The 12,688-nt window shown below is 40.5% G+C and overlaps 1 protein-coding gene across 1 annotated transcript; it reads right to left on the minus strand.

The window, feature by feature from the left end:
- Positions 1-242: 242 nt before the first annotated feature.
- LOC129828861 (eukaryotic translation initiation factor 1-like) lies at positions 243-2,554 on the minus strand. Its single transcript, XM_055890124.1, has 4 exons — positions 2,364-2,554; positions 1,234-1,397; positions 1,049-1,150; positions 243-879 (listed from the first exon to the last, which is right to left on the minus strand). The coding sequence occupies exons 1-4, from the start codon at positions 2,392-2,394 to the stop codon at positions 835-837; spliced, it is 342 nt and encodes a 113-aa protein (XP_055746099.1). The 5' UTR covers positions 2,395-2,554; the 3' UTR covers positions 243-834.
- Between the last annotated feature and the right edge of the window lie 10,134 nt (positions 2,555-12,688).

Consider the following 12,688-nt stretch of genomic DNA (forward strand, 5'->3'; position numbering starts at 1 on the left):
GTAAACATCAATAAAGCAGCCATCAGCACTAGTATGCAAAGGCACTCATCCCCACGTACTGCCCTATTCTCTACAAGACGCCACGTCCTGTACAATAAGCAGTTGGCTTTTTGCAACACGTCAATATTGACCAAATTATCATACATCAATCTTGGTATGGTCCATTTTGTATGCATAGTGGAATATGTCATTGCAAACCCAGCTATTAAGATTAAATAATTGTACCTCATGAAAACAAGCTGTCAATTTCAAATATTTATTGAATAAAATGTGGTATTTTATAAACAAGTCTCCCCCACTCCATTTTCAGTTGGTAGCCCAGCGTCAATCCTAACATGGCTGACTTTTTTTAAAGGAAGAAGCACAACCTTGTAGATGGGAGATGGGGCTGCGCTGGTCAGAACTTCAGCAACACTCTGCTATAACATGGAAAGCATGCAGCCCCACAATACATTGGAACTGCTTCTCCCCAAACTGAACTACCCTTATCTATTCTAACCAACCCCCAAATCCCGCAACCACAACAGGATTCCGCATGAGGTGGCGGTTGATCATTTTATTGAAACTTGTACAAAACAAAAAGAGTTACATGGAATTGTGCCAGTCACACAGCAAACTAAAAAATGTAAGGAAAAAAACTAAATCACCACTCATCCCACATCTGTCAAGCCGTTTGTCCATGTTTGCACTGGACTGCTCCCGTATGAGGGGAGAGTTAAACTGGTAGTAAAAAGTCTCAATTCAGAGGTATTCATTATCTTAAAGGGGATGCGGTGATTGCAGCACGGGGGAGAGAAGTATCACAACCAGGGGAGAGGGGGCTGCTGAGAGCTTCTAGAATCCGTGGACCTTGAGCTGCTCCTCTTTCGCCAGGCCAATCTGGAAGTGGGATGAGGGCAGAAGAGACATCACACAAAGGAACTTTGAACTCTAGTCACTGAACATTTACAAACAGGGGCTTTTCTATGAGAGCCATCTTATACACCACACTTGTGTGTACTATACACTGGGTGCAATGTGCTATAATAGGAACAAGAGTCAAACCTACCTCAATCAGAAATGTGCAGATATTCTTGCGCTGGTCACCTTGCAGCTGAATCACTTCACCATACTCTGGGTGCTCAATCACTGTCCCATTGCAGGCAAATTTCTGTTGACAAAGCAGAAGTTGTCAAAAGGCCAGTAGAACAAAACATGGATCTTTCCTAGTATAAACTCCCTGCCATAACATACCTTCTTAAAGGCCTTGACTAGCTTCTTCTTATCATAGTCGATGGCTATGCCCTGGACCGTGGTCAGAGTCTTCCTGCCGTTACGCTGCTGGATTCTTATGTGGATGTAGTCGTCAGTCCCAGATGGGAGCCTGTCATTACCCTTAGTTGCATCAGCAAATGGGTCTGTGGGGAGGACACCATTTAAAAACAAGTCACACTACAATTCAAAACAAACATCTGTCATGTAAAATTACAAAGAAGCAACCTAAAGTGATAACTAAAATGGTAGTGGTTAGTTTGACCTAGCTAACAAAAGATCCAGGCCGATGAACTGGTGACGTAACGTCTTAGCCACGAGGCTCAGGCCCAAGTAAAACCCTGCACAGATGCTTGTCAGCAAATTACATGGAATATGGGATTACAGAGAGGGGGAAAAAAATCCCAATGAGAGTAGGCTGCTAATCTGCTCAAACCTATATTTATTCGGAATATTGAGATTAGTGACATGGGAGAATGTCGAATGGCCCAGCCCAGATAGACAATCATTCCGGGAAAACAAGCAGAAATTTCGAAAGGAAGTAATGAATGTTAGAGAAACCAACAATTCAGCGGGGCTACATTATTTGATCTGGCCATTTACGTAACCCTTAAAATATAGTTTACTCTTCACCCGAAAAGACCTTCCCGGCAGGGTCGAAAAACACAGACAAAGGCAAAAATATAAATTTATAATCGGTCCATTATTGATAGCTAACGTTAGTGCCAGAAAGACAACCGACAGTAAGAACGAGTTACTCCCAAATCGGTATTGTACATTGATCAATGTCTCCACAATAGACTAGTTTGATATACCGGCTACAAATCCGCGTTCGGGCCTAAAAAAAGGAAGTGAACTTCGGCCTAGTTGAAGTCTGATGGATATTGGCCAACATTCGCAAAAAAACAAAAATGCTATTAATATAACTTATTTGTAATCGGGGGAGAATGTTCTCTATAAAATAACCAGATTTTTCATGAACATATTAAAATCAAAACGTTATATTTCGTTGGAACGCCGTCAAAATTCTTACAAATGCTAGCTAACGTTAGCAACAGCCCTTCCCCCACTTTTTCGACCCCGCGTTTGCCGAGATGGTTGAAATGTCTTACCGAAAGTTTGGAGGTTCTGGATAGCGGACATACGATAAGATTTCCTTTCCTTTCGGATAATAACTGGTTAGCGATAGACTGGTCTGCTTAATTTGTTTTTCTTTCTTTAAATCTTCCTTTTCACTGGGACGACGTTTTAGTCAGCTGAAAGGCTCTCACAAAATGGAGATTGTTTAGCTTGCAAAGTAGAAAACAACCCTTTATAGCGCCTCCCCGCACGTAAGGACGTGCATCACGCCACACCCTATTTTACTGGAAAAAATTACGTAATTATCTTGGTATTTCAGAAGGGAAAATACCAACACCTGGAACCTAGGCTACATAAAAACTATAGCACAAATATCTAAATTAAATGTGAAGATCTTAGTTAATAAAGCAATGTTCTTCGTCGATGAAACAATGGTCAAGTGGTATATTATTCAATTTTAGGAAATATATTGAAAACAGATTTTTGGTATTTCTACACCTGCATTGCTTGCTGTTTGTGGTTTTAGGCTGGGTTTATGTACAACACTTTGTGACATCAGCTGATGTAAGAAGGGCTTTATAAATACATTTTATTTGTTTTTAACTGACTAACTAAAGGCTGACCCTCTCGAGAGAGTTGCAGATTACAGCAAAACATTCTTATGCCGACTATAAAATGTGTTGGCACCTTCAATTAATGCACCTTTTCTCATTAAAAAAGTCAATTTCAGCACCCCTCTTGATGAAGGCAGATTCAGAGGGGTTGGGTTAAATGCGGAAGACACATTTCAGTTGAAGGCATTCAGTTGTACAGCTGACTAGGCATCCCCTTTCCCCTTTTTATCTCAAATGTAAACACGGCCTCACTTGAAAACTCTAGCTGCTGTTTGTCTGTGTCTGATGGGACAGTGCTATCCGGCATCCTTGGGACGTCCCAACGATAAACTGTAATCTTAACCCCTTAACCTAACCATTTAAAATGTCAACTTCAATGGGGTAGGGACATCCCAGGGATCCCTGATAGAACGGGCCGTGTGTGATGAACTCCCAATGACTGAAATAAGAAAAATATCTGTTTTGGAGTGTACTTGAAATATGCAGCATGCAATCCGAATTGTCTGAAGAGGTATCCTGTTGACCATATTTAGCCAATTTATAGAAAGTGAGCCAATGCTTAGAGTTTGACTAACCTAGCCTGCTACTGTAAATGTAAATGTGCCTGCTGAGGCTAGTGTTTCATTAGCTATCTCTCTGTCAGTGAACACATTTTTGAATCATGATTTGGCATGATTATGGGGTGGTTTCGCGAACACAGATTAAGCCTAATCCTAGACTAAATTGCACTTTTAAACTGGACTAACTGAAATGTAATTTCTCAGACATGGTTGAAAATAGCCTCAGAGTTGCTCTAGTCTAGATTTAAAAAATCTGATTTCCAGAAGGACTATTAGAGTAAATCTAGATTTAAGTGAAGGCTTAAATTAAACCTGTCCAGAGTCAGGTTTAACTTCAGATTAATGGACGTTGGCCCCCAAGTTGACCTTGGCAATGGAGTAAAATGGATTACCCTGGACTAATTCAATGATGATCAAAGAGCACCACCAAGGCCAGACAAAAGGGTAGTTATAGACAGGAGCAACCCACTGAATGATTTTGATTAAATCAAATTTCCGTGACTATTTTCTTACGTACAAAGAAAATGCAGCTAACATAGAGTTATATGAATATGGGAACTTGTCTGGAGTCATTGGCTAAATAGATTGATGTCATATTCCCATTAAGTGTTCCTCTGCAGCAGATGCTGAGGAGTACAGGATTCGTGAATCTGGTTCTCAATAAATGTACAAAGTGTGTGCACTCCCACTTTGCAGTTCTCTAACATGGTTGCACATTGGAAAGGTACGCCTTATGACTCAAGGATTTTCCAAAACGGTATGCTCAGCTCAGGAGGACAACATTGTGGAATCATACTTGGTGACAGTGGGTATGCACAGAACAACTTCTTGTTCACCCCCTATCTTCATGCAATAGGACCTGAACAACAACTGTACAACCCAGCTCATATCCGCTCCAGAGGTGTAGTGGAGCGCATGTTTGGTGTATGGAAGAGTCCTATCCAGTGTCTCAGAAACACATTGCGTTTTCAACCAAGAAGATGCTGCAATGCCATAATTTCATCAGCAGTGCTTCACAATTACCTCAACCAGCATGACTGCCCAGATCCTCACACTGAAGATAAGGATGATCCAAACGTTCCCATGGTTGAGGCAGACACCGACAGAAATGGACAAGCCTACTATCCAGGACTTCTCACAACAAAGATAGCTCAAGTGATTGACGCAAACATTAGCCAATATTGGGACCATGAACTGGTGCTGGTTCGAGAATAATATTGGCACTGCTGCTTCTTAATTTCTCTCTCCTCCTTCATAGTGTAAGGTTAAAATTGATTATGGGGGTCTTCTAAAGACCCCCACCATTGATTATGTTGTTAGTAATTTGCTTATGTGCCATTGTACTTATGCTCACTGTATAGCTGAATATTGAGGCCTCTGTCTCTGTCTAGCTCTCTGCCAAAATCCGCAGCCCCGCGTCTGTGAGAAAAGGTGTGAACAGGGACTGAGGGTGATAGTGTCTGACAGTGTCTGTTTTTCTATGAAACAAGAGCAGATTTGCATGCCACTGAGACAGGTTCTCGGAAACCTTGTGTTAAGAATAACTTGTTCTTTTAGCTGCACGTGTAGGTTTTGACATAGGAGATCGCACCATAAGGTGTGGGGTATATAAGATCCTGTCTTTCTTTTGTTCGGGGAAGAACATCAGGAGAGGCATCAGTTGTATGTCTGATGTTTGATCTTTGACTTCTGTCTACAGCTGTATTCTAATTAAAATTGTTATGATTTATATATGCACATTTTGAGTGTTCCTTATTTGTTAAGTAAATAACAGAGCCCAGAAAATTGGAACCAACATTAGCCAATTCAACATGAAGGATGTGCATCTTCATTCGTGCTCTTCTTTTAAATACACTAGTTTATGCTCATGAAACTAATGTATTTAGCACCAGTTTCTCATGCATGCTCAGCCTCTTTGTCTTTGTCCTCCTGCCCATGTTAGTGACACAATCTTCCCTCCTGGCTGCTGCAGATGTAGTGAGCTGACCTTCATCCTGTCTTATCCCCTCCAAGCTATGGTGATCATCTGCCTCTAGAAAATGATTACATCGCTGCATTAGATAATATTATTTCTTCAAGAGTTGCATTCATTACATCATTTTTATTACGGGAGTGCAAGAGATGACTGACAACGTTACATATTCCCTGCAGTCCAGGGATGGCACATGTTGAATGAATGTGGCCTACCAAATGAGGATTGGAACAGTCCTTCATCTGAACTGTCCAAATGGTGATCATCGGGGATATCTTCCAGGGGTTGCTGGCTCTCAATGATCCCGTTCAACAAGTCCCCCAGCTCATCTGTCTCTGTTCTTACCAGTCTTAAAACACTCCCCACGAGCAACATTTGTCTTCTTTAAATTGATTTTTGTGTTTTTCCACAGGACCTTAGAAAGACAAGACAATATAGAAATGATATTAGTTATTATGTGTGATATTGTGTGTTACATTTCTGTCTCACGAATACATTTAGGCCCCACTGTGTTGTGTTACACAAGAAAAAAAATATCAAATTGACTTTGATTTGTAAAAGTGGGCCAACAATAAATACAGTATCTTACCTGAAGTTGTTGTCGCGTCCTTTCGTTAACTTTTTCATTTGTGTTGAATTAATTACAAATGGTAGTCCAGACATTACTATTCTTGCTTTCTGTTGATGAATCATGCTATTTGTTCTCGATAATTGGGTGCTTTGACAAAAATCACTTCAAGAGGGTTTTTTCAAAGTCACTGAAATTCTTTTAACGTTTTCTTTTACCTCCGTCCATTGTTTGGTTTAGGTTATTTGTTCCAATTCAACACAATGCTTATGTATTAGTGTCCTGGTTTTTGAAGCATCCTCAGGTCAGCACTAAGTGCAAACTGTTAATCTAACCAGGCTTCAAGTCAATAAAAGATTGACGGAGGCGAGGGACATGGACTGGAAATGAGGAAGGGAGTTTGGATGGCTAACTAAAAAGCAGAATTCCTCAAGAGAGGATGGCTTTCACTTCAGGAGTGATGAATTCATTAACTTCTTTGACGAAAAGATCATGATCATTAGAAAGCAAATTACGGACCCCTTTTTGAATCTGCGTATTTCTCCAAAGCTCAGTTGTCCTGAGTCCGCACAGAACTGTCAGGACCTAGGATAAATGGAGATAATCAAGTTTTTTAATCCTGTATCTCTTGACACATTCATGAAAATAGTAATGACCTCTAAACCTTCAAGCTGCATACTGGACCCTATTCCAACGGAACTACTGAAAGAGCTACTTCCTTGTTCTTTGCCCTCCTATTTTGAACATAATAAATGACTCCCAATCCTCAGGATGCGTACCAAACACACCAAAAGTAGCATTAATGAAGCCTCTCTTGAAAAAGCTAAACCTCGACCTGGAAAATGTAAAAACCATCAGCCTTTATCGAATCTCCCATTCCTCTCAAAAAAAAAAGAAGCTGTTGCACAGCAACTCACTACCTTCCTGAAGACAAATAATGTATACGAAATGCTTCGGTATAGTTTTAGAGCCCATCATAGCCCTGCACTCGTGAAGGTGGTAAATCTGTTCTCATGCTCCTAGACCTTAGTGCTGCTTCGATCACCACATTCTTTTGGAGACATTGGAAACTCAAATTGGTCTACACGGACAAGTTCTTGCCTGGTTAAGATCTTATCTGTCGGAAATATATCAGTTTGTCTCTGTGGATGGTTTGTCCTCTGACAAGTTAATTGTACGTTTCAGTGTTCCTCAAGGTTCCGTTTAAGGACCAATATTGTTTTCACTATATATTCTACCTCTTGGTGATGTCATCCGGAAACACAATGTCAACTTTCACTGCTATGTGGATGACACACAGCTGTACATTTCGATGAAACATGGTGAAGCCGCAAAATTGCCTACCCTGGAAGCCTGCATTTCAGACATAAGGAAGTGGATAGTGGCAAATGTTTTACTTTTAAACCTGGACAAAACAGAGATGCTTGTTATAGGTCCCAAGAAACAAAGTGATCTGCTCTTGGATCTGACAATTAATCTTGATGGTTGTACAGTCGTCTCAAATAAAACTGTGAAGGACCTCGGCGTTACTCTTGACCCTGATCTCTCTTTTGATGAACATATCAAGAATATTTTAAGGACAGACTTTTATCATCTTCATAAAATCAGAAACTTTTTGTCCAAAAATGATGCAGAAAAGCTAATCCATGCTTTTGTCACTTCTAGATTAGACTACTGCAATGCTCTACTCTCCAGCTACTCATATAAAGCACTAAATAAACGTCAGTTAGTGCTAAACACGGCTGTTTGAAACTTGACTAGAACCAAAGGCTAGGGCTGATTTCAAGGTTTTACTGCTAACCTACAAAGCATTACATGGGCTTGCTCCTACTTATCTCTCCGATTTGGTCCTGCCGTACATACCTACACGTACATTACAGTCACAAAACGCAGGCCTCCTTATTGTCCCTAGAATTTCTAAGCAAACAGCTGAAGGCGGGGCTTTCTCCTATAGAAGTATATTTTTATGGAATGGTCTGCCTATCCATTTGAGAGACGTAGACTCGGTCTAGACCTTTAAGTCTTTACTGAAGACTAATTTCTTCAGTAGGTCCTATGATTGAGTGTTGTCTGGTCCAGAGGTGCGAAGGTGAACAGCAATGCACTGGACCAACGAACCGCCCTTGCTGTCTCTGCCTGGCCGGATCCCCTCTCTCCACCGGGATTCTCTGCCTCTGACCCTATAACTGGGGCTGAGTCCCTGGCATACTAGTGTTCTTCCATGCCGTCCCTAGGAGGGGTGCGTCACCTGAGTGGGTTGAGTCACTGACATGATCTTCCTGTCTGGGTTTGGCCCCCCTATACTCAGCCTTGTCTCAGGGTAGTAAGTTGGTGGTCTTTGACATCTGCTGATGTAAAAAGGGCTTCATAAATACATTTGATTGATTGATTGAGATGGCGGAAGCAGAAGTGTTGTTTGAAGATGAAAGCGCGTCGAGTACAGTTAGCGAGGAAGATGAGTGGACAACAGTGAAGTCCAAGAATGGAACGAAAAGGGCTACAATTGTTGTGGGAAATGAGTCTGATGAATCATTGCTTGTTGGAGTACTTGGTTAAGGATGTTCATTTGGGAAACCCTTTTGAAGTCACGAGGATAGTGAAGAGGGCTTTGGGAAAAGTGGACGCAGTCAAAGAAATCAGGAATGGTATGGTGTTGATATCGTGTGTATCCAAAGAGCAAAAGGAGCGTGCATTGTGGCTTGCAAAAGTATCGACTCATGAAGTGGACAGCTTTGATTTTCAGAGCAGGGCATCGGTAAAAGGTGTTCTCTCTGGCATCCCGTTGGACATTGATAATCAATATCTTAGGCAAAAAAATTGAGTAGTCGTGCACGTCGCTTCACCCGTATGGAGAATGGGAAAAAGGAGCAAAGTTGTATTATTGATGTTTGATAAAGAGTATCTACCACCCTATGTAAAGCTGGGATATAAAATATATGCCGTAAGAGCATTCGTGCAAAACCTAATGCGATGCAAGAAGTGCAAAAGGTTTGGCCACGTGTCAAGTGTTTGCAGATGGAAGGAATATTTTATTGTCTTTGAATGTAATATGTTGCAACTGTGGTGGGGATCATATTCCTGAATTCCCTAAGTGCCCTGTTAGGGTGAAAGAGGTTGAGGTGTCAAGGATCAGAGCTGCACAGCAAATCTCCCATGTGGAGGCGGTGAAGAGAGTTGAAAGGGTAAGAGGCCACAGTTCTGTAGAAGATATGGCTGTGGATGCATCGCAACCAGTTGCAAATGTTATACATCAATCAAGTGATCTGGATACATTTATTGTGAAGAAGATGTATTTCGTAGCATTTATAGCCACAGTTATTAATTATGTCCAAGAAGTCCAAAAAGCTGGACATCATTATATCTGCAGCCGAGAACGTTTTGGGCCTCCAAGACTTAACGGCAGAAGAATTGCAAGGATTACTGTCGCCAGAAAATGTACTGCCCTAAAAATCTTTTAAATATAGAGATCTGTTCCGAACAGACCCATGGCAACTAGACCCGGCCTGATCCGAGTGAGGGAAGCAGCAGAAAATCAATTTTTTTAATCAACTTTATTACAATCCCCTAAGGTTGATGTCTGCGCCTACGCGGAGATCTAATTAGAATAATAAACACATTCCCATAAAAATGTGTCAGTTCAAACTAGATATACATTTTTTGCATTTGATGCGTCTCAATCCACTGCATCTGCCTATGTCGCACTTCAGCATCTGTGGTGAAAGGTGACAGAGCTAGAGCAGTGTTTGTCATACCATGAGACATCCTGAAAAACGGTCTTCTCACAAAATCGTCTGTAGTGTCCAAACGGTTTGTTCTACGACCCCCACAAGCATCTTTGGACTAGTCTGAAGTTGGTATAGCTAATCTGCCAACTTCTGTCAGTAATGTCCAAACAGTTTGGGCTACACACTAATATGACCCTCTGTGGAAAAGTGAGTCTCACGAACATGTCTTGCTCTAGGATGCCCACAGTTGAAATAATTAATGGAAATACAGGTATTTAATGGAGACTGTTTAGTGACAGCATGAATGACATCAGTGAGTCCTGCCTTGATGACTGTATTAGGTTTACAATTGTCCTATAGATTTTTGTCATCTTAAATTATTACTTGGAATAACAATAGCTAAAGCTCCCTGTCCTAGAATGACATTCTAAAGTGATAAAGTTTTCTGCTCCTGCTAGCTAGCAACAGGTCTACTTGTTGTAGCTAACTAGCTGCATTGCTAAGGTTGCTGTGTTGTAAGTAAAGTTGGGTATCAACTCTATAACTAAATAGATTACAAATATAAACATTCTTTACCTGATAGCAGTGTGTCAGACAGAAATTGGGTGTTTTTGATGTAACAGGAACGTTATAGGCCTACTATGCTTCGGTATTATATTCGGTTCTGTTATGTAAAATGCAAATTAATTGGTATGTGATCTTGTGAGACATTGTGAGTAGATGCGCTTGTTTTGAGATCAAAGCAAGAGCTGCATGTAGCCACCTGTGCACATTTGTTCATATTCTTTGCTAGTTAGTGAGTTATTAGCCCAGTTGTAGCTAATTTCTATTCAACAATGGGGGAGTGGTTGCTTCCTACAAGACCACAAAATGTGTGCATTTCTAGCCATCTTTGAAAAACAAGTCAGGTAAAGAGCTTTTTTTTATGTCTTAAAGGGGTAGTGTTGTATTTTGAGACTGTCTTGAATAAGCTAAGTAGCCAATAGGCAGAAGATAGCATAATTTGTATGAGTTTCTGTAATAATGGGATGGGAATAATAATTAAGTTTATTTCGTAAAGTGGTTTCTTGCATCAAACAACACAACATTTTCAGTCACCTCCTTGTCTGAAGGACAAATGGATAAACAGGTTAATGTCAATGGCTGCATGTCTTTTTTCAAGTCTCATGGAATGTAGGCCTACAATGAGCCACACATTGGCTGCTACTGTAGGCTGAACGATAGAACAGCTATTTCCATGTTAAAATATTATGGGATGCATTTTCTCCATTGTTTTTTTATGGTAGGACACTCTGAAAGGCCTACATTATGATCAAATGGCAACAGTAGGCTACTTGGCCACTGTTAAAACTGTAACTTAAAGTGGGTACAGACTCAGAGTTCACAGTAAACACTCACCAAAAGTAGCACCGAATTTCCACAATGTTCAAGTTTGCACTCAGAGACCTGAAATTTGCTCAGTGCTGAATTTTTTTGAGGGTACATTTCCTATGACTATGTGATACAGCTATTTGTAGGCTATGGCCCAGGGGTATTTAACTCTTACCCTACAAGGTCCGGAGCCTACTCATTTTCTGTTCTAACTGATAATGAATTGCACCCACCTGATGTCCCCGGTCTAAATCCATCCCTGATTAGACGGGAAGAACGAAAAAAGCACAGTGGAACTGGAACTGCTTAATATCATTGCAATGTTTGCGAGTAGGCATTTGTATGCATTGTAATGTGTATCATAAATCAACTTTGATTTGCTTGATCACATGGTTACAATATACCCTTTTAAAGAATAAAATGAAACAGAGGTGAACTATTCATAGAATTTATTTGCATAGATTAAACATGCTATCATATCAATTGACCAATTAGTGAACATAAATCATTACTATGTAGAAATGCAGGAAATACCTTTTAAAACAGCCATAAAATCCAGCTTTTGCTGTTGTGTATTCATGCATCGCAATAAACTGTAATCTAAATGCATTATGACCTCTAACTTGGCCCAATTCACATTTCCAATTGACCACTCTGACATACCAAGCTAAAATGGGCCCTGTGTCTCAAACAATAGCCCATGTAGGCTAAATATCCCAAGCAAAGATACAGCAACTTCCAGAGAGGATCAGGCTCCTTGAGATTTGTGGTGGCCACTCTGGTTTGGGTGTCCTCAGCAGAACGGTGTCGTTCTGGGTTCCAATGTGCAAGAGGGGTCCAGAGTTTTATTTTATAAAGGCAAACACATAGTGAATTAGGATTTTTTTCCCCCATGTTCGAATTGGCCAAAGTGGTCAAGCCTCAGAGGTTCTTCTGTAGTGCACACACGTAGCCTATAGTTCTTCATCATTTTCACCAGTACCAGAGAAGAAACCACAATTTTATATTTCTAGGCTGATATACATGTTTATTTGGTTTGTCATTTTATCGTTTTTCATGGAATTTTTGTGGAAATTAAATATCATTTATTTAGATAAAATTTTCCAGAAATAGTTTTACCAGCTCTGTTTATTCTCAAATTGAACTCCGGCAGCACTACACCCCTGCTGGATAGTTCACCATTTTTTATTGGTTTACTGTTTAGTATTTGGCAGCGTTCGCCTGTCCAGAAAACAAAAATATGTTGAAAAAATGAAGAATTGACATTGGTAACAAATGGAAATTTGTTCACAAGAAATAAATATACACAATATTTAAAAACCAGCTCCTCCCTCGCCAGACCGATCATTTTTTATTTTCTGTTGTGTTATTTAGTTACGACATTCACCGCTCCCAGAAGTATCAATTACTTCGACGTCTCCCTGCTTTGCAAAACGTGCACCCCCAAAGATTTTGGTATCTGCACAGACATTGCTGACGCATGCCAGATCTTACAACGCCTGGATAAGTATTTCACGCATCAGCTAAACACATAATATGCTCCAGTA

The sequence above is a fragment of the Salvelinus fontinalis genome, chromosome 2 (assembly GCF_029448725.1).
Source record: "Salvelinus fontinalis isolate EN_2023a chromosome 2, ASM2944872v1, whole genome shotgun sequence".
NCBI lineage: Eukaryota > Metazoa > Chordata > Actinopteri > Salmoniformes > Salmonidae > Salvelinus > Salvelinus fontinalis.

Coding starts and splice junctions, on each gene's coding strand:
- LOC129828861 (XM_055890124.1), bottom strand. CDS start 2,394: ATGTCCGCTATCCAGAACCTCCAAACTTTCG. Junction 1,151..1,233: donor TAGTCAAGGCCTTTAAGAAG/GTATGTTATGGC, acceptor CTTTGTCAACAG/AAATTTGCCTGCAATGGGAC. Junction 880..1,048: donor TCTGCACATTTCTGATTGAG/GTAGGTTTGACT, acceptor TCCCACTTCCAG/ATTGGCCTGGCGAAAGAGGA.